This window comes from Scardinius erythrophthalmus, assembly GCF_964197995.2.
Source record: "Scardinius erythrophthalmus genome assembly, chromosome: 13".
NCBI classification, from domain to species: domain Eukaryota; kingdom Metazoa; phylum Chordata; class Actinopteri; order Cypriniformes; family Leuciscidae; genus Scardinius; species Scardinius erythrophthalmus.
The window spans coordinates 36874322-36897964 of NC_138233.1; the positions used below are offsets into that span (position 1 = coordinate 36874322).

The 23643-nt window shown below is 39.6% G+C and overlaps 1 protein-coding gene across 2 annotated transcripts in view; it reads left to right on the forward strand.

Moving 5' to 3' along the window:
- nlgn3a (neuroligin 3a) overlaps nt 1–23643 on the forward strand; it is a 241725-nt gene that overhangs the window by 188311 nt on the left and 29771 nt on the right. For both annotated transcript variants that reach the window (XM_081383280.1, XM_081383279.1), the window contains one exon: nt 22133–22922. In XM_081383280.1, coding sequence (XP_081239406.1) covers nt 22133–22922 — 790 coding nt within the window. The remainder of the gene's footprint in view (nt 1–22132; nt 22923–23643) is intronic.

The window sequence follows — 23643 nt, forward strand, 5'->3', positions numbered from 1 at the left end:
TATTTGAGCCTAATTACAGTATAGAAATCATTAGTGATGCACTGAAATTAGATTTTTACCAAAACACTGAAACCAACTAATCAATTAATTAATACAATAACATACATACATACATACATATATAAAAACATACAATAACACCCATAAAACTGAATTTCATATAAACATTTAAACTGTATCCTGACATTAGACAGTTTTTATATGATATTTTAAATGACGTTTCTACTCCAATTCGTTGTTTAAAATATTAATGTAAACACTGCTCGTAAAAGATTATTTATTACAGATGTATTAAAAAATAGATTAAATAATGAGGACAACAGGTTATGTAAAAATATAATGAATATGTAATATAGTGCATATATTTATCAAAATGCTCCTCTCTAAAGTTAGTGTCATTTTTAATGTTTCTAGTACCAACTTCAGAAAAGGAAATTAAGGGACACTAAAAATATTTGTACTGTACCACACAGTGTATGTCATTCCAGTGTCTGCAGTTTAGTGTGTGTATTAAAGGTTCTCAGATATAAACACATTTGTTTTGCTTCACCTATCAATGCACAATTTAATCCTAAAAAGACTTTTAACATCATAGAAGTAAATGCCAATTGTTACACTCAAACCATCTACAGCTTTTGTAGCATTATACCGTTCTAAAGTTTGGGATTAGTAATAATTTGTTTTAAGAAATGAATATTTTTATTCAGCAAGAATGCATTAAATGTGTCAAAAGTGACAGTACAGACATTTTTATGTTACAAAAACGTTCTATTTCAGATTAACGCTGTTTTTATTTTACTTTCTATTCATCAAAGAATCCTGAAAAAAATGTACACAACTGTTTTCAACATGGATTTCCTATTACAGTATCACCGTGAATATCATAATGATTTGTTTGCAATATAATCTACAAATGCATGTACAAACAGATGTTCCTGCCGCAAACTAAACGCTCTCGTGGCGTCTGCCGTTGCTAAGCAATCATGAGCCGCGTTCTCCATGATGATGAAGAAGTGTCAGAAAAGGATAAATGGATTTCGAGCCCTTGCATTAGCTCTACTGCTAGATATATTTATGGAGATGGGCAATAAAACCCCTCCCTTGTACAGCTATGATCAGCTGTTCGTCCATCTTGGCTGAGCTTTCAATGTTGTTACGGAAAGGCCAAAGCTGATCGGTTGGTTCGATGTCACATGACCTGCTTGCGGCATTCTGAAAAGTTGAGATTTTTTCATCTCGCTGCGGCATAGGAAAAAACGAGCGTCGCAACGGCGTTGCTGTCTATTTGAGCGTGCTTGTAGCGCGTCTACCTTTAAAATAACAAACTTGAGCCCGCAAAAGACACAACAGATGTGAAGCCCCTTAGTTAGTGGATAGATCAGAGTGGATAGAAGGGAGGTCACGTACAGGACAAATCATTTAGGCCCAATATATGGGATGTCCCAGCTAATACGGGACAGTTGGCAACCCTAAGTGTGAGCCATGGTGTGAATAAAGGCTTTTGTAACTTTTTTGGACTGGAAGAAGTGGATCTTTTTTCTAAAAATATATATTTCATTCATGTTTATTTGGTGCTGTATATAGCAGTAAAGCGGAAGAGATGATCAGTTCAACTGCATTAACACTGTGCCACATTAAAGAGCACCAACATTTTGATTTAAAATTGACAGAATTTAAAAGCTGAGACTATTATTAGGACCAAAGCACAAAGCTTATTGTGATTATTGGATGGGAGGAGCGCTACAAATAATGTTTAGTGAAGTTTTGTGCACGCATCAACTGAAAACAAAATAGACAGAATGATTTTGGTTCATCAAAACGAAAGAGCAGATATATAGCGTCCACACGGCTGACGTGTTCACCTGTTGTAGCTGATCCATGGTGTGGCACGAAATAGACACGGACACAGTCAAAACACGCCATCAGAGAAACGCTAATGAACCTTCGGCGTTCCGGTCAATAACTTTGGCCCTCCAAAACTGTTTCGGCCGAAACCGATGATTCATTTTTCAGTTGCCTGAAATTATCCATCATTATAAAACATTGCACTCTTAAACATATGGGTGAATATAGCTTCATAATGATCTAAAGTGCTAAATCAGTGTGAACCTAGAGCGACCGCATCACGAAAGGGTGGAGAGGAGATTTCAGTGACGATCTGACAGACGCACACACACACACACACACACACACAGACACTCATCTCTTCTTACAGCAGGTAATCTCTCTGAGAGGAGCAGAGATGGAGGTACCAATCCCATCTTTGCGGTTCACTTTCAATCTTTAATGCGTGTGAATGAGTGAAAACAGAGGGGCTATTTTCAGTTGCGTGTTTACCGAGAGTGTCTGCTCGCATTAGCCAGAGCATGTGCACTGTCCTCCTGCAGGGCTTGTTATCGCAGGAGCCGGGGTCCGGTAAGTGGGCTGGGATGGATCCGTTTGTGCCCCAGATGGACGCCATGGTAACAGCGACTCATAAGGGTGGGGGGTGGATGTTTGCGCCCTCAAGTTAAACATTTACCTAGCACTGCCTGTCCAGACATCACTGCTTTTTCTATTTTTAGCCTGTGCTTCAAGGGGGAGTTTGACAGCTGTTTTGCATGACGTTCAGGGGATGTTTGAGCGTCTGTTATTTCCTAGAAACACAGAAACATGTTGCTTTTCTCAGTAGCGACGGAGGGAATGTTACGCATGCTGCATGCTCTGCATGTGGTGCCTAATGAGGAAGAACAGTCAGAGAAGAGGAGGATTTGTGAGGAGGAAGATGGAGGGCGAGAGAGAGTGAGAGAGCAGCGAGAGGGCACATATCACAGTAATTGCCCAAAGGTATTTCATTGCATTTGCACAGAGCGTAAGTGGGCGCAGATCAGCCTGAAGAAGTGTTTGACATGTGATGTGAGTGTTTGTGTGTAAGTGTGAATTTGAGCTATTTTTCAAATATCCGCATTGTGTGGGATAGACCTGCAAACTCGACAGTCTTTATATAAACATATAGAGAATATGTAAATAATAATATTTTTATAAAGATTATAAACTAAGTAAATTATAATGAGCCAAGTGCAATGTAGTGTTGTCAAAAATTGATTTTTCGATACTGAAATATCTGAAATGCTTCCAATAATCATTTTCTGCAGAATACATTCTCTCTCTCTCATCTCTCCGACAGCGAGTTACACACAAACCCTCCTCTCCTCACTCACTCACTCACTCACTCACTCACTCACTCCATTCATTTGCTCCAGATTAATATTGTTGCTGTTATAGGGATTGAATTTATGTGTGGGATTAGGCATATTGCACATAATTTTACTCATTCATGCACATAAAGCCGCCTCTCAGTACTAAATTGAGTTATTTTGTGCTGATTATTGCGCTTAAACAGTCAAATACACACACAATAATGTCAAAATGTTAACAATGTCTTGGCGCGGAGTGAACGTAAACAGTTGAGAAAGAAAACGCACGTGTAACAGTATAATGGATCAGTGCGTCAGCTCTTAAAGTGACAGCAGCCTAATAAACCTGCTGCCAAATTATAAGATAATATTAAAAATATCTATATGGCAAGTTTTTCCCATCGTATCGACGTGGCCAGTGAAAATGCTGAGTGACTAGTTAATGTCAAGCCCTATGTGTTATTGAAATGCCTATTGTCAGAAATGTCACTTTAGTCAGTTCATTGGTATTTAACAATTTTGTTAAATTCAGTCTTTTGCTGCAAAACCAGCTAAGTCATTCTCTTTGGACAACAAGACATAGTAAACAGTTGCAAAATCACTAGAGATGCAACTGGAAACATTGCAAATGATGAAAGCAGAATTCAACGTGTAACACTGAAGAAATCCACACAGTACGGGGAGTTTCGATGCAAGTGACTTCCACATGCATTTCTGTCAGAGTTTTACAGCAGCACAAGGAACACTGTTGTGTTTGCTTGCTACTCACAAAATCATGCCATTGCCACTAACGATAGACAAATCATGATACAAACTTGCAGCTCGGCAATTGAAAGCCGGCTCATACGCATTACGTCATTCATCTTGAAATCAAATAATTTGATTTGCATCTTCCGATTGGTTCTTCTGTGGACTTAGAGGCTTTTTCTGATAATGGGAAGTGGCGTTTTGCGGTTTGCCAGCGAATCTGTATTTCTGAATGGGATTTAGCGGATTTGAAGTGAAAGTATTTGATGAACGTCTCAAATGCGCAGAGCATTCACTCATTATTGACGGAGGCAACGTTTAGCGTCTTTTGCATCTGTACTCTTCATATGTATATTCGAACCGCTATTGTCCGGAGTGGGCGTGCTAACAAGGCTGCTAAAGACCACAGCTCCAGCTCTTACTGGCCTAAGTCTGTAACAATAGCATATATTTACAAGCAGGATTTGAAATTAACTTTTTCACTCTCTGGCCAATTTGGCTACCAAATTTTCAAGTTACCGCCCATTCAGAACTTCTACATATATATATTATATATTTATATTATTATTACTATTATTTTTCCATATATATACACTGCTCAAAAAAATAAAGGGAACACTTAAACAACACAATGCAACTCCAAGTCAATCACACTTCTGTGAAATCAAACTGTCCACTTAGGAAGCAACACTGATTGACAATCAATTTCAAATGCTGTTGTGCAAATGGAATAGACAACAGGTGGATATTATAGGCAATTAGCAAAACACCCCCAATAAAGGAGTGTTTCTGCAGGTGGTGACCACAGACCACTTCTCAGTTCCTATGCTTCCTGGCTGATGTTTTGGTCACTTTTGAATGCTGGCGGTGCTTTCACTCTAGTGCTAGCATGAGACGGAGTCTACAACCCACACAAGTGGCTCAGGTAGTGCAGCTCATCCAGGATGGCACATCAATGCGAGCTGTGGCTAGAAGGTTTGCTGTGCCTGTCTGGTATGAGGGCCCGACGTCCACAGGTGGGGGTTGTGCTTACAGCCCAACACCGTGCAGGACGTTTGGCATTTGCCAGAGAACACCAAGATTGGCAAATTCGCCACTGGCGCCCTGTGCTCTTCACAGATGAAAGCAGGTTCACACTGATCACATGTGACAGACGTGACAGAGTCTGGAGACGCCATGGAGAACGTTCTGCTGCCTACAAAATCTGTGAAGAGCACAGGGCCCCAGTGGCGATTTTGCCAATCTTGGTGTTCTCTGGCAAATGCCAAACGTCCTGCACGGTGTTGGGCTGTAAGCACAACCCCCACCTGTTGACGTTGGGCCCTCATACCACCCTCATGGAGTCTGTTTCTGACCGTTTGAGCAGACACATGCACATTTTTGGCCTGCTGGAGGTCATTTTGCAGGGCTCTGGCAGTGCTCCTTCTGCTCCTCCTTGCACAAAGGCGGAGGTAGCGGTCCTGCTGCTGGGTTGTTGCCCTCCTACGGCCTCCTCCACGTCTCCTGATGTACTGGCCTGTCTCCTGGTAGCGCCTCCATGCTCTGGACACTACGCTGACAGACACAGCAAACCTTCTTGCCACAGCTCGCATTGATGTGCCATCCTGGATGAGCTGCACTACCTGAGCCACTTGTGTGGGTTGTAGACTCCGTCTCATGCTAGCACTAGAGTGAAAGCACCGCCAGCATTCAAAAGTGACCAAAACATCAGCCAGGAAGCATAGGAACTGAGAAGTGGTCTGTGGTCACCACCTGCAGAGCCACTCCTTTATTGGGGGTGTCTTGCTAATTGCCTATAATTTCCACCTGTTGTCTATTCCATTTGCACAACAGCATGTGAAATTGATTGTCAATCAGTGTTGCTTCCTAAGTGGACAGTTTGATTTCACAGAAGTGTGATTGACTTGGAGTTACATTGTGTTATTTAAGTGTTCCCTTTATTTTTTTGAGCAGTGTATATATATGTATATGTTATAAAATTTGGATTTCATAGCCTACATTAATTTCTTATTCAAACAAAATCCTGTCATCCAGCCATCTCATCCCTTCCTCTTTCATACTCATCACCAACAATGTGTTTTAGGTGGACAGATCAAAACAGTACAAAGAAAAATGTAGGATGTTGGTTAATAATAATGTCTTTTCTGTTAACCAAATGCTTTTTAATCAATCTTCACTATTTCTTCAATGCAAATAAACAAGCATGCCGTTATTTGTTGCGTAGTGACAGGCATGTTCAAGTAAGCCATACGCTGTATTTAATATATCATGATGACTCACAAGTTGAGTATTTGCTCTAAATCTGCGCAGATTTGGCTTACACAAACTTCCCCAGCTAAGTGAATAAACATCATAAGTAACACGCCAAATTGGCTCGTGATTTGACAGCGTTACCCTCCACAATTGATTTTTACCCGCATTTTGTGGTTTGGCGGGTGTTCATTTCAAACCCTGTTTACAAATATTTGAGTAGTTTGAGACCATAGGGAGTCATTCCCGGTGCTTCATGGTAGTGGGCGGAAACTAAAGAGCTCTTTTGGAATAATTTATCCATCAGGGGCCTTATTATGTATGATTTTATTTAAAAAAAAATAATTTTAAGTCCATTTACAATGTTATTCAAGGTTTATTGCACCAACAATTGCCATATTCTATTATAATATGATAATTTTTCAACCAAGAGCTCAAGGTTTTTGTGGATTTTAATTGTAATTTTAATGTCACTGAAACACACACACACACACACACACACACACACACACACACACACACACACACACGCACACACACACACACACACACACACACACACATATCACATTTGCTGGTGTAAATTCCAATGCGTTCGACACTAGTTTTCCGCTTGCAACACCTATAACTATGTAAGTAATGTGCAATACAGGGGTTGTGCAACAAATAACCATTATAACTTTGACCAATTTTCTAACGTTGTAATTAGAGATCTGGTCACATGTTTTAAAGAACAATATCACTTTAATTATCCCACCGCTTCTCTTTTTTCTCTCCCTTAACCCTTCCTCACATCTCTCCTTTCTCCCTTTTCCATCACCTCTTATCATCATCAGCATTCTTTACAGTGGGAATGTTTCCAGAGAAACACAATAGACTAGATACCTTGTTTTTATCTTGCAAAATAATGGAAATCATCAATCAGTGCTTTTATAATTTGTTAAATGACAATACGTTTTTGCTTAATGCATTCTTTCTGATGTAATACATTTCATTTTCCATGTTAGGTGAACACACTGAAAACTAAAGAGAACCCAGATACAATCCAGATATATGTTTAATGTCAAGTGTGTGTGCTGTGTTAATGTTCGGGGTGGATTGTGTCTGTGTTCCTCCATTCATTTGTCTGTCACAGCTTTAGCTGCTCCATACGCCTGAGCTCTCCATAGTTTAAACTGAGAGTCTGTCGCCCCATCTGTCTAAGAGTCACGCTTCAGTACAGGCTTGAGCTATTCAATCCTTTCCTGCTTCACAGCTGAATGCCCTTATTTGTTTGCAACTTGCAATTCCCTCTTGCGCTAGTTACATTAAAAATATGATTCATGCTTTGCGTACTACACCACAGTCCCACGGACGTTTCCTCCTCCTTGAGGCTGATCTGCAAGAATTGCACATCTATTTTGAGGCTTAGTACAATTCTCCCAGTCCTCGTTGGTTGTCTGGTGGAGATGTACATTCTGGTGAGGGTTTGTTCTAAACCCCAGACCCTTCTGTGATTCATTTGGACAAACCGCATAAGATACTGTTTTTTATACATATAATGTATGGATATTTTCATAATTTACATGTTTTTGTGAAAATAATGTCGACTTGTCTATTACTTACCAACAGTGACGCTTCCATTATAATATCTGCATACTACATTGTGATTGGTCTTCTTTCTGACCTCTTTGTTGTGATTCTTGCATCTAATTAACCATCTATAGAAACACGATTTTTTTGTTTGTTTGTTTCAAACAGATTCTCCCATGATTCTGAACAGACAACTATACAAAATAACATGTAATTTACTAGAGGTTCTGACAAAATGTTTATTTAAAATGTTTAACTAATCTGAATGAATTATAAAAAATTAAAATACAAATTTGAATAAATGATTCAATGACTCATAAAGACTTCACTTGTTTCATTACTGGAGGAATCAGCCTTTTTGAACAAATCTCTTGAATGAATGATTCAATAACATATACATTATTTAATAGTCACATGTCGCCACCTACTGGTGTAACAATGTAATCGATATAATCTGTATTTGAAGCGCTACAGCGGACATCACTGTTTATATCTGAACTATACACCTTTATCCCAGTACTTCTGTGATAATCTGAATGATTGTAAGACAGAAATAACAAAACTGTTTGGTTAAAAAGAATGTTTGTGAAGTTTTTTCACACCTATACATGACAACTGCTCTCTCTGGATCAGCAGCAGTGTCGACGCAGATTTGTTGAATCGAATGGTTGTCATTTAGGAATGAGATCACATGGGTGTTTGAATCGAGATCGCGACCTTTTAGCGATTAATTGTGCAGTTCTAATCTATAGCCACATTTACACCACAAAGATGTTGTGTTGATTCTCATACACAGTTGACAGAAAACAAGACAATGCTCTGATGCAGTATTTCATTTACACAGAACCGATAAAACCTAAACTTACATCAACAGTATTTTATTGCTGCCCATAAGCACTGCTATTTCTTTACGGAAATGCAAATGTATTTATTTTGTCCTCGACTAAGACTTGTTTTTCTATCAAAATATCAAGTGATTAAATTATTCCAAATATTTGTTTATATTAGTCTTCTCATGAATATTGAATTGGGATTGTATACAGATTTAAGCACATAACAAATTTCAAAAACGTTTTTCACTGGAAAATTTCATTGAGAAAATAAGGAAATAAATTAATACATTTTAAATCCAAAGTTTTTTGGTGAAAAATGGAATCGAATAAAAATAAAAAATTTCCATGTAATTTGTTCTCACTAATACTGGAGTGAATTTATTTATCTATACAGTGTTCATTAAGTTAAACATGCACACCACTAACACGTGTTTTAATGAGATTAGAAGAAGAATCGTGCATAGATATGTCACTGAGATAAACAGTCATAACCCAATAATAATTAATGAGCCCGATCATTAGCAGTAGCTGTAACAGTGAGGCTGTGCGGGGTTGTTCTGTCATTACAGCAGCGCTGGACTGAAACATAGAGCAGTGCTGCACACTGGAGTCTATTAGCACTTTATGAAAGCCAGTACAAAAGCAGAGAGAGAGAAAGCGAAAGGTGAGCGAAAGAGAAATGCATCAGACAAGGGGTGTGAGAAAGAGAGCTTTTGATGGAGGACAGGAAGCAGAGCGAGAACAGATGGAGAATGAGTGAGGGGGAAGAAATGAGATTAACAGGACTGGTGATTAAAACAATGCTGTGTGTGAATGAGAAGAGGTCTCGCTGGGTGGCAGAGGAGGCCACACTATTGACCGCCGGTGTCACACCATGATTAGTGGGAGGTATCAGCTGCAACAGGCAATACACATCGATCCCATGAGCCAGACCCCGTCGATCGGGTCATTCTTAGCCAGACCTCTCTTACTTTCATGAATTACTCCTTATCTGGACACAGCTCGCTCTCTTCCCTCGGCCCCAGGACTGTTGCTCCACTTTCCCCCTCTCTCCCTCTCTCTCTCCCTCTCTCTCTCTCTCCCTCTCTCTCTCTCTCTCTCTCTCTCTCTCTAGGCCTGTGCACACAGAACCTCTCTCACCGACTCTCACAGCTGTGGCTGGAAAGCACAAGCAAACGTGCAGTAACTTCAAATGGCCCCTGCATGCACTACCCTGAAAGCAATTAAAACCCAGGTCTATTTTAAGATGAACCGCAGAGGAATCGTGGGGAGTGCACTGCACTCATAATCTCCAAAGCGTTTTTGAATTATGAAAGAAAACACGCAGTTCACTCTGTATGGGAATATGTGCTGTGACTGTTGTTTATGCCTACATTAACAAAGTAGTGTATACATGTGCAATTTCACTTTTTTTTTTTTTTTAAGCTTTTGCTCTGCTTCTGTTGTGATCATGTATTCTGTTTGCATGTTTTGTAATTATTGCACAAAAAGCCTAAGGCCAAAATCGATGGAAAAAGCAGAGCCCCTAACACAAGGCTTGCCAAACCGCAGGGGGTGAGCTGATGAAAAACTGATCATTAAATTGAATGTAACATTAAAATAAACAAATGGGGCTGCATAATTAATACAATTAACACTGAAATAGCAATATCAAATAGTGAATATATTAAAGAAGAATATAGTCTTTTGTGCTGCTTGTTGCTTGTTTGCGTGTGTGTGTGTGTGTGTTTGGTGATAACTAACAAATATTGAATGACTACAACAGTAATTTATCTCTACAAATGACATCAAAATAAAAAAATGTACATTTATACGCATACTGACCACCAACTGTTAGTTTTCAGACTTTATTATATCAAATGCAGCGATGCATTAATCAATGTTGCCCTCAGAAATCGAAAAAGGAAGTGAAGCTAACACTGGATTCGGACGTTCCTACCTTGTAATGCACCCTATGAAGGCAGCGTTTTCAAGCTTTCGGTCTCCACTGTGTTAATGTACACACGTGCGGCTTCTCACTAACTCTGTGAGCCTTTGGGAGCGCATCGTGTACTAGGTTCACTTCATTTATATTCACATTCACATAGTTTCCACCATTCTTGTGGACTGAAGCTGATAGCATTTCTGCTAAAATAAAAGCCTGAGGATTTGTCAACGCTATCTCACGACCAATTCGTACGAATTCGTACGAATGATAAAAAGTTGGCTAATTCGTACCAAATCGTACGACCTCACTCGTCAAATTTGTACGATTTGTCTAAACCCACGTGATGGGTAGGTTTAGGGGCGGGGTCAGGGGTAGGTCATTCGTATGAATTCATACGAATTGGCCAATTCGTAAAATATGTACGATTTTGCAAAAAACGTACTAATTCGTACGAGTCAGGTCGTATGAATTCGTACGAATAAGCCACCTTGTAGAATTTGTACGTTTTCCCGTGAGATCGGGCTCGGATTTGTACATTTTGTAAGATTTAAAAAAATTAAGATTTAAATATTTGTATTGTACCTTCCCAGCAAAGAATAGCCGTCATTTCACAGTCTAGATTAACCCGATATAGTCTGGCTATGAGTAACCCACTTCTAGCCAAAATAACCTTGAATTTGGTTACATGTCGTTTTTGCTAAAACAACTTATGATATGTATGATATTCCATCATGTAAGCAAAGTCAACAGTGATTACAAGGTGTTTGGTTTCATTTCTTTGACATGTTATGTGTTGCCTGTGCGTCTATGGTTAGATTACATTTTCACTGACAGTCCAGATTTTGCCTCGTTTTAGCCTAGACGTCAGGGCTAAAATTGCTTGCTGGGTTGTGGAGTTAGTGAACTCAAGTGTGAACACCCTTAAATGCAATTCCCATTAGCAGAAGAGTCTTTGTTCTTTTTGTCTGCATGTCTCAGCAGCAGTAATGAGCCATTTTTATAAATAAATAAAAAAAAGCTAAAAAAAAAGATTCAGTATCACTTTATTTCTAATGTCTACTTTAGACATTCTATTAACTAAGTAACTTGTGAACTCCATGTCAACTATATCTGCTAATACTTTATTTTAATGCTCCCCAACAGACATTCTACTATTCTACAAGTAATAACACTAGAATACACTAAAAGAGAATAACACTAAAAACTAATAACACTAGAATACATTTTTTTTTTTTTTTGATTGATTGCAGTTTTGATTTGGAGAGGAGGGGGGCCTTGAAGTAAAAATGGTTGAGAACCACTGTCCTAGACAGTTACAAGATTAAATTGACAGCAAGTCTCCTACTGAGTTTCACATTAGAGCTTTTGGTGAAGAGCGAGTCCTCCTGGCGTCAGAGTTCGCTTCGTTTGTTTGCGGTGAAAGCTGTTTTCCAAAACTCAAGCGTGCCTTAGCAAACCACCCCAACTTGGAGCTGTGCTCTGGGGTACAGGTCATGTGGACATGATTCTCAAATAATGTGAACGCAGTCTAAATAATTTGTGGATGGGAAGGTCAGTCTGGTGACCTACCTACGCATCATAGAGTAATGCATTTCTCAATGCTGCTTGTCCATGCTGATAGTGCTTTTGGTGTGAAGCTCGCTCTTGCGATGCATTTGCAAGTGCCAATTTGTGTCCTAGCATATTTTAATTATGGCTTTATATCATATCTAAGTCACTTTGAACTATATTGCTTTATTTGTAGCAGAAATAAACTGCTGCAGAAAAAGTTAGGTGCTATGCAATATGCAACGAGTAATTGCATCACTCATCAGAGATGTGTTGGAGTAAAGCGTAAATATACTTATTAAAAAATGTAATCAAGTAGAGAGTAAAAGTTGCTAATATCTTTGATACTAAAACTTTACAGTAGCTAAAAAGATGTACTTAAGTACAGTAACTAATTACATTTACTCAAATACGTTACACCACTGTTAAAGACATCTAATATAAAGTGTGATCTTTAAATATTCTAAATTGCAAATTCATCTAACAAATGTGAAATTACAAATATTTAAATACCTGACATACATCATACAAGTTTAAATAGATGATAAATATAATTTTACTTTTGTTCGTGATTTTGGCTTCCAGCGATTATGAAAATACATTCCGTTCCGTTCCAGGTTAGGACCCCCAGAAGTCTAGAACCAGCACTGGGTATAAGTCAATTAAGTGGGTCAAATAAAGCACTCTAAAGTATTTAATATGGATTTAAATTATTATCCACTTTTATTTAATTGCAATTACCAAGAAAGAAAGTGTCTGAAAACATTCACACTCAAGTATATTCTTTTAAAGTATATTATTTCTGTAATAGTTTATCTTTTTAAAGGTATGCTTTTTTTAAAAAGGGATCACACTGAGGCACACAATCAATATCAGAGAATCAATAAGAGCCAAAACATTTCTCATAAAAATGATCTCGGCTACATGTATTTAGTTATCCTCAGTACAGAAGTGCATGTTGATGTAGGCACCCTTATGCATATAACAGGTTACAGACTTCATGGTGCTGTGTAACAGAAGCGCTTCAGCGCATTATAACGCCCGGTCAGTTTTTGCCAAGCGTTGCACTGAATCCAGGCGTCTAACAGCTGTTCAGATCGGAGCTAAACTTTGGGGTTTGGGTTTCATTCCATGTAGATTAATTATCATTTGGCTGTAAATGTGATGCCCCTCCTTATATGTATATCAAGTTTGTATTTATACAAAAATAAAAATACCCCCAAAACTCTTGATCATTTAAAGTTGTAGAATTATTGGCTCTTATCAAAAATACTGACATATTATTATTAATAATTATGAAAATTATTCTTACCTTTCCTGTAGCTCAAACAGTAGAGTGTGGGCGCTTGCAACGCCAAGGTCATGGGTTCAATTCCCAGTAGAGATGCGCGGTTGGCGGTTACAGCCGCGGATTGGGCGGATGACATGACGAAAAAGAATATTTTAATTCAAATCGGGCGGGGGGCGGGTGGCGGGCGGTTGAACCAATCAAATTAAAAATATTATGTATACAGCAATCAGCGGATGGCGGGCGGGTGCGGTTTTGAAAATTGGTCAAAACGTTGGTGCGGATGGATGGTGGACGGATGATGAGTTTTCTGATGCGGTTGCGGATGAAGTAATAGCCCATCCGCGCATCTCTAATTCCCAGGGATAGCAAGAACTTATAGGAATGTATATGTGACCATGGACCACAAAACCAGTCACATGGGCCAATTTTCTGAAATTGAGATTTATACATCATCTGAAAACTGAATAAATAAGCTTTGCATTGATTTATAGGTTTGTTAGGATATGACAATATTAGGTCAAGATACAACTATTTAAAAATCTGGAATCTGAGGGTGCAAAAAAATCGAAACATTGAGAAAATCTCCTTTAAAGTTGTCTATTTATGTTCGCGATTGTGCTGCATTCACTCACAAAAATAAATGTTTTATATATTTACAGTAGGAAATTTACAAAATATATTTGTGGAACATGATATTTACTTAATATCCTAATGATTTTTGGCATTAAAAGAAAAATCTATAATTTTGACTCATACAATGTATTGTTGGCTAATGCCTCAAATATACCCGTGCAACTTATGACTGGTTTAGTAATCCAGGGTCACATATGAGTACCTTGAAATGCAATGTAAGTCGCTTTGAATAAAAGCGTCTGCCAAATGCATAAAATGTAAATGTAAATGTAAATCAAGCTTGTTACGCACTCTCAGTGTGAAAGTGTGAATCTGTGAGCTGTTACACTGCAGCTTCACTTAGGCATGTTTCGGAAAACACATCTTACTGTATGTCTTTAAGTGTTTCACTGTGTTTATTTCTATTTAGCCTACAGTATTTTTCCTCTGGGTTTGCAGATGTTATCTCTAATTAAATTTGGTGGAAGACACATGGGCCAGTCTGTGTTGGTATTGTTTGACTCTCTGATCTCGCTGATGTGTAACAGGTACTATGCAATGAGCAAATGTCTCTGGCACGTGTGAGTTGATCCAGCAGTAGCGTGTGTTTAGCGACCCGTTTGAAGCATCTGATGTCATGTTCAATTGTTTATGAAAGAGTCTGCTGATAGCACGCGGCATCAGACGCTCGTAATCCCCTAGCTCATTTCACACACACACACTGCAGCCCAGATCCCAGATGAGATTGTAATATTCTATAGCACTGCCAATGAAAAAAAAAAACAGTAAAATGCTATTTGGCCCTTGTGATTGCAATGGAATTGATTTGCAGCCAGCCAGCTCTCCTAATCTATACAACGTCTTGCTATCGTGAGGAAAACAAGGGCATTATGGTATTTCAGAAATCGGCCTGACCCTGGAGGCAGTTTGTTGCATTATAGGCATCACTTGGCTGCCTCAGAAAATGAACTCCACAAAACCTCAGCTGCTACGTTCCACGTGTTGCTGTCGCGTGTGTTGTAGCTATGGCTACGGACGTTTCTGAGTCAGAGAAATGAGCGGAAATAAAGAGGGACTTGATTGTCACTTGTAGGACTGACCGCGTCTTTCGCGTGTGGCGTGGTGACAGTAAACTGTGTTGATGAGGACGACTCTGCTCTCGCGGTCTGTTATGTAAAATCCATCTGAGCGCTGTAGTGGCACGGCAAGAAAAGAAGAGAAGGGGAGGCGGTAATGACATGCTGGGCATAACCAGAGGCTGTCCCGCCGAGGGATCCCACTTTACAGAGGCTATAGAGAGACGAGAGGGATTTGATGGTTGGGAGGGATTTTTAGCTGTGCTGGAGAGACGGCTCAGGAGAATGAGCCCAGAGCACAGACGGGCTAAAACACATAATCAGTGTGTGTGTGTGTGTGTGTGTAACAGCCAATGGATATGAAAGTGGGGCTTATGATGAGAGATGAGAAAGAGCAATAGTCCAGCCCGGATGGATGGATGGATGGATGGATGGATGGATGGAAAGACGGATGGATGGATGGAAAGACGGATGGATGGATGGATGGATGGATGAATGGATGGATGGATGGATGGATGGAATTGAATCATCTTTGTCTGGCCAATAAGAGATGGGAGGAAAAATATTAAGTCAATACTTTTGTATTCTCTCGCAAAAGTTTTACATTTCCCTGAGAAACTTTAGCCTGGTAATACCAGACTCTGCTACTTCGCTTTGCTTCGTAGAGAGAGTCTGGCGTTCTGTAATAGAAAAATGTTTTCTTTACCGCCTGGGGGCGCTAGTCTGAAGCTTAAAATCATTGGTTACCCGTAAGCCAATGCGCATGTGTGTTATGCGCATGCTCAGCCACATCTAACTTCCACTGTAAACACATGTATGATGCGAAAACAAAACCATCGAGCGAAATACCAGAGTGAACATGGCTGTAAACGACTTTTGCAGATTATGTGAAGTAAATCTACGCATCCACGGTACAATCAGCGTCTACGTCACGGCTCTCAGCCCGCCCTCTGTTCGTTGATTGGCCGGCTGTTTTCAGGCCGGAGGAAAACGGAAAGCTATGACGCGGTCTGACGTAGTCAGGCTAGAGAAACTTTGCGTTTGCTTGCAAACCTTTTGAGTACTTTGCCAGCGAACGCAAAGTTTCTGGATAGAACACAACTCTTTTGCAAGAGAACGCAAAAGCATGGAAATATATTTTTCCCTTCCATCTCGTATTTTTTTCCATCACCATGTCACTTTAGGGGCTTCGTAAGGCAAGGTTAGCTCAAGTTGTAAAATATCATTTTAATGCAACTCAAAAACTTAATGAAATTGATAAATTCATTTTTTACATTAAGCATTTTCGAAAATAATGATTAATATGTGTATAGATCTACATCTGTTCAATATATATTAATGACCAATGTGAACACAAAAGAGTGCCTGGCTATTGTGTATTGTAAAACTCTTTTTTTCCTTTACTTAATTGTGGACACTTATTTTGTCATTGACCCTTACACTGTAATGATAATTTAAATTTAGTAGAATTGTAGTAGCAAATCTAAAATCAGCATACTGTTACACTAAGGGATCAACAGTTTTCACCATGGCCTAAAGAAGAGCTATGCGATGTTTGCCACAATGAAAATGAAAATGTTGTACAATCACAGCCAGTCAGAACATAAGTGATGTTTTATACAACGCCACAACTGGATTGGGATTCCACTACGGAGCTACAAAACGTCACAGAAATAGGAATTACGCATTTTGGATATAGGAATAGGAATTACCCTTTATTGCATTACGTCTGGTTAGGTCACGTCGTAATGAACTGTGTAAAATAAAGATCCCCCGCAGCCTTTCTTTGCTTATAAATTGGAAGTAGTCCATGCTGGAAATGTATTGAATTCTGAGTGACCCGTCTCATGAGTGCAGTAATGATTATTTGAAGGTTGGTTGTTACGGTTGACGCTAAAAAATCCATCGGAAAAGTCAGGCGCTCGTCATTCCGCAAGGTCAGTGGTCACGGGTTTGTACCTGAAGTGAATAATCCCCAGCAGCCCAAGCATGTTCTGTGCTGCCGTTTCACCGCTGTCTTGAGAACAGTGGCAGCTGAGGTCGAAAGCACAGCAAAGCAGCGTGTTTTAGCGAGGCCAAATGAGTGATTACCTCCAACTCCTATCATAATTCACCATGACCTCAATCTGCCACCGGAGCCTCTCCCTGACTGATCGTAGTTCAGGTGCTCTGCTCTGGTGTTAAGTGTAGTTAGACAGAATTGCCTTTATCCGTCGCCTGTACAGGGCTAACACAAATATGATGTGAAATGCTAACGGTTCAGGACGCCACTAGGGAGACCTAATTATGCCTGTAATCAGTTTGCTGATGTGTTGAGTTGCCGATCTGCACCAAATTTTGTACTTGTTGGAATAGGACATACATTCAACATCTGTGACAATAAAAGTTTATGTCAAAGTATAAAAAGTAAGCACAAAATGATTAGCACAATTAGCTTTTTTGCCAGTATAAGCAAGAACCCAACTATATTTTTGTCCGCACAAGAACTTGAAAATGGTGACCTTCACCTGAAATAATTTCTTGAATCCAGCATATGATTCACCGTGTTGACCCTTCTGCTGATCTAGGATCAGCCACCGAGACAGAATTGTACAGCATATTTATTAGCACTCTGACAGTATGTGTGGCCCAGATTGCATCGCTAACAATAGTAATACATGCTCGTGTTACTCATGTTTCTCTCCTCGCCCTGGAACGAATGCAGCATGTCAGCAGTACAATCAAACGTCGGATATTGTTTGCTGTTTTTAGCCTTCCACCATCTGGCTGATCAGAGGATGTGCTAAAGGAGGAGTGATATAAAGTTAAGTGATTGTGCAACAACAATATAAAACAAGATCTGTGTGTTGTGCATAAACGCTAGTCATCCAACGAACTAGCTTTCCTCCATGTTGAGATGCTGTGGTGTTTCTGTGATGGCTGGTAAGGTCTTAATGAAAGGAATGTTGCGCTAGTCTTTTCTTTGCTATCGTGAACTTTAGCCAAGTGAATTTAGGGCTGAATTTTTATTGGATGGTTGTGGTTTGCTATTGGTGGATATAATGTGAGTGACAGGTTGCCCAGCCCTCGTCATCAGAAAAGAGAAGAGATGCTGCAAGAGGCAGGAGAAGTTATTCTGATTCAAGATCAGATGACTAATAAAAATCATGACGTGCACTGTTAAATAATTTATTATAAACACTGCAATAGGCATATTCCATAAAAAACAAGAATTGTCCATTTTAATTTCATGGTGATTGTGATGATTATGAAGAATATGGTGGATATAAATGTATTTACGCAGCAAGAAGAAAATGTCTTGCTATATCAGTGCAAGTGAAAGTTACAGTAGTAAATATGGTTGATAATAGGTATACAGAGATTTGAACATGGCTTAAAGCTTTTTCTATTGATTCTAAAGCATATATATATATATATATATATATATATATATATATATATATATATATATATATATATATATATATATATATATACGTTATCTGAATGTATTTGTATACATTTAAACTAAATGCTTAATAATATAGAAATTACATAAAATAATTATAATAAATAATCATCGCTAAAAGCCAGACGATTTTGTCTCTAAAAATCTGTTAATATGTAGTGTGACCTTTAATTTGGAGGCATAGAAATAGAGGGAGTGACTTTATTCAGAGATGTGTGGCTTTGCTCACAGTTTCTATGGCACTGAACACCGCTAAAAGCCAAACCACTATCTAAACCTCAGGGTAGGAACAAATTAAACTGAAACATACCTGACTTGCCACCTACACCGCCTCATGGTATAGTCCCCAGGTTGGGCACAGACATTTGAAGGAAACTCTATCGCCCCCTTGTGTGCTGAAGGTTGTCATCACCACAGAAACACAAGCACACATTAAAAGGATAGTTCACCCATAAGAGAAAATTCTGTCATCATTTGCTCACCCTCATGCCAATCCAGACTGTGTATGACTTTCTTTCATATGTCTCTTTTATTTCATATAATGAAAGTCATTGGGGTCCAGTGTGGTTTGGACAAATACATTCTTCTTCAAAATCTCTTCTGTTGCATACTTAACATCAGTATATGTTTACAGTATTCATATGTTGCTAGCCTAATAATGTACTGCGTGTTGAGAGCTCAGAAAAGCTACGCATTTGGGACGAGTGGAAGTGCACAGATAGAGTCTTGGCTTCTCGAGCCCCAGGTGGCCATCTTTCATCCCACAGCCACCCTGTGAATGCTGTGAAGAGAGAGAGAGAGAGAGAGAGAAAAGAGAGAGAGTCGATATCCTTGACATCTGCTCCCTCGCCCTGGGAGTCTGGCCACTGTCCTGTCCTGAGCTCTGCTATTCACAGCCACGCACACAAATACACATGTGTCATGTGTTAACAGTATACCAGCACTGCATCTGACAGCACACCACCAGCACATTTCCCCAACCTCTTCAACTGAAGAGCAATTGCAAAGAAATTAAAGGTTACGCAGGTTAGTTGGATTGGAAATATCACAGCCTGCCCATCTGCAAGGTGCGAGTCCACGCTATTTGAACTGCCTTGGACTCTCTTCATCGCTTGGCCTCCAGAAAGTTATCTTTGGGGAAATGAGGAAACCTAAGTAGTGGGTAAATTTCCTTAGTGTGCAGTGGGCCAACAAAGAAAAGCCTCGCTGTGAATCAATTTGTCTAGTCAGGTAAAAAAAGTGCCCGGAGGAGGGGTGATGCAGGAAGTCTAAAGAGAAGCAAACCTGGTACGAGCACAAAGGAGAAAAAGTACTAGCCTGAATATATCTCCTGATTATCTTATCATTCATGATCATTGAACAATTGTATGTACATGCTAGCTCACTTGAGTCTCTAGCTGCGGTGTGTTTCACTGCAGAGGGGTGGTAATAGTAATATTGAGCGGTCATAAAGGTGGGAGTGAGGCCAAAAGCGTTCTCGCTGCTGGGATGTGTGGTACGTTATGCTACCTACGCACTGCTGAGCCCGGGCTTCTTTGTTGTTGATAAAGAAGGAGTAGGAGTGTAAGTGTAGTTGAGGAATTAGATCCCGTTAGCATGTGCTTATCGCTGATCTAAGCTTTAGAGAGTAGAGGATTCGTTGAAAGGTTCGGGTATTGACTTGTTTGGTTAAATAGTGAGTTGTGGATCTCAGCACATTCAGATACACATCTAGACACAAATGTGGGCGTAGATTATAGCTGTGAACGTTTCAGCGGAGTGGATGAAATTGTGTTGCATTCCTCGGCCCATGGCCATCTGTGCCCATGTTTGTGTAATGATTAGTTTTAATCATATTCTGCATTCTGTGTTGCTTTGGCAGGCGTGATTATCTGAGATCAATGCAAACAAACTCTGGGAAAATATTTAGACCTTTAAGCTAGTTATTAAAGTATTTTAATTAAAGGGTCAAACTCTAGATGTTCACCATCTCCAGATAATAACACAAGGCTTCTCGTCTTTTTTAAATGTGACTTCATAATAAGGTTGTCAATCGATTACATTATATTGATTTACATACATGGAATACTGGTTAATTAATCAAATTAATCACAAATAAACTTGTATATCAATATTTGCTAATAAAAGATCCTAAGTGAAGACATTGTTGTGGCAGACAAATAAATAAGTAAAACATCACTGGCCCAAAGTCTACAACAATCCATTTTGTTTAAAAAATGTTTTATAGAGTTAAGTGCCATTCGTACAAAACACATTCTTTCATATGCACTACTTTTTTGATTAATGGCCTTTGTATGTATGAGTCAGACTGATGTCTTTGGTCAGTGTGTTGCGTCTTGCTGTTTTTCAGCGTCTCACTCCATGAGCATTGTATTTTAAGACGCAGTGTCAAGTTTAAATATATTCTCAATACCTGTGCTTTGAGTTTTTGTCTTTTCATTCTGGCTTTGTTAAGCTGTTTTTGATTACAAGAACACATCACAGAAATGAACAGCAAAGTTCATTAAAAGTTGTTTATTTCGCCATGTTAACCATGAATATGAGTAACTGAGCTAAATAAATCTGATTGGTGGACGGACATTTGCTGCATCTGAAATCACTCACTAATTCACTAGTTTTTTATAGTGAATGCTGTATAGTGCAAAAATTCGAATTTTTGAACAAATCTCTTGAATGATTCAAGTAATACATTTTAACAGTCACTTGTCGCCACCTACTGGTATAACGATGTCATTGATACAATCGTTATTTGAAATGTCACGTTACTTTCTCAAGGCAATTTACTCTTTTGATCTCTACCATAGACATCAGTTTTTATCAGAACTATAATCTTTTATACTAGTACTTCTGTAATAACGTGAATATTTGTAACAAAAATAACGAAACTGTGTGAAAGGGATGTTTGTGAAGCTGTTTCACACCGATACATGACAACTGCTCTCTCTGGATCAGTGGCAGCACAAACACAGGTCTGAATGTTCTGGTGTGATTTTGTCCAAGGTTTAATCGACATTTAGGAGTTAGGTCGCATGGGTGTTTGAATCGAGATTGCGATCTTTTAACAATTTATCATGCAGCTCTATAGTGATAGCTAGTTGTAGTAGTACTTTATCTTGTTACAGCCTGTTTTTTGTAGCCTGCTTTCTTTACAGACAGGATGTGATTTTACTGTTTTACTGGTATATCTTAATATTAAATACCGTTTTGGAGACGGTTAAAACTGGCTTAAGCTGGTTGGCTGGTCTTTCCTGGACTCCCAGTCTGGTCAGGTTGGACTGTTGGCTGCTTTTAGTGGGGTTTTGGGCATTTTTCAAATGGTTAGACTGGGAGTCCAGTTACTATAAGACCAGCCAACCAGCTTAGACTGATTTTCAGCAAGGTAATCATTTTGCACTAAACTAGCAGGCAAGCTTAGTTTAGCTAACACAAAAAAGGGAAGTGTAATTTTGCCTTCTATAGCCTTTTTCAGACTATTTGGTTTATTTTTAAGACATTAATGTACATATTTCCATGAAAACACTATTCTGTCCTTGATTCGAAACTTTAGTGTGATTTAGAGTACCCATAAAAAGTTATTTCCCTTCTTTCTAATCATTGATCCCTGATATATAACCTTGTCTAAAATGCATAATTTTTTCTCCTCTTGCTGCAGGACTGTTTCATCGTGCCATAATCCAGAGCGGCTCAGCGTTGTCCAGCTGGGCCGTCAACTACCAGCCGGTTAAGTACACAAGGCTGCTGGCAGAGAAAGTGGGCTGTAATGTGTTGGACACTTTGGACATGGTAGATTGCTTGAGAAAGAAGACAGCTCGCGAACTGGTGGAACAAGACATCCAGCCGGCGAGATACCACGTAGCCTTCGGCCCGGTCATCGACGGTGATGTCATTCCCGATGATCCTGAGATCCTGATGGAGCAGGGCGAGTTTCTCAACTATGACATCATGCTGGGTGTCAACCAGGGTGAGGGTCTGCGCTTTGTGGAGAACGTTGTGGACTCTGAAGACGGTGTCTCGGGCAATGATTTCGACTTTTCTGTCTCAGACTTTGTGGACAGTCTGTATGGTTACCCAGAGGGAAAGGACACTCTACGAGAAACCATTAAGTTCATGTACACAGACTGGGCGGACAGAGACAACCCTGAGACGCGGCGCAAGACTCTGGTGGCGCTGTTTACTGATCATCAGTGGGTGGAGCCCTCAGTGGTGACGGCAGATCTTCACGCTCGGTACGGGTCACCCACCTACTTCTACGCCTTCTACCACCACTGTCAGAGCCTGATGAAGCCTGCCTGGTCCGACGCGGCCCACGGAGACGAGGTGCCCTACGTCTTCGGCATACCCATGATTGGCCCGACCGACCTATTCCCCTGCAACTTCTCCAAAAATGATGTCATGCTCAGTGCTGTTGTCATGACCTACTGGACAAACTTTGCCAAAACTGGGTAAGTGCATACCTTGCGGTCTGTGGTAAACTCTAGTTTCCATATTATGCTCATATACATGTGTGCTAGAATACATTTACATGATTTAAAGTTTAAAACATTATTTTTCTCATACAGTACATTTCTGCAGCAGCTCTTTTCACTCTCTGTGTTAGTTCCTGTCTCTTTAAAGCCCCTCCTTTCAGAAGAGCCCAGTCTGCTCTGATTGGTCCGCTGGCTCAGTCTGTTGTGATTGGTCAACTGCTTAGAGCGTGTGTTTAAAATGTAAAAGCCCCCACCATAATCATGTTTCAGCTCCCAAGGCTTCATGAGCAGCTGTAAACATATAGTATATAAACAATATTTTATGTATTGCAACTATGGTGTCATTATTGAAAGTCCATACAATGTTGTTTGCTCTTGCAGCAAAAAACAGCATCCTCTGAACATAGCAAAATGACTTGGCCATCTTTTCATGAGGGCGGGTCAAAGTAGCCAGTAGGCGGGCATTACTGTATGTAGATGTGTTACATGGTGAAATAGCAAAGTCACAGTAATAACGGCAATACTAACCATTTCAGGCAGGTGTTTTAATACCATGATAATACCAGGATGCCAATAATCGGCAGATAAATCAGAATGAATATGTTTGATATTTATGTACCACTAATGTGCAACTGAAAGAACATACATTGCACAATAGGTACCACTCATTAAGTGCAGTGGTGCTTGAAAGTTTGTG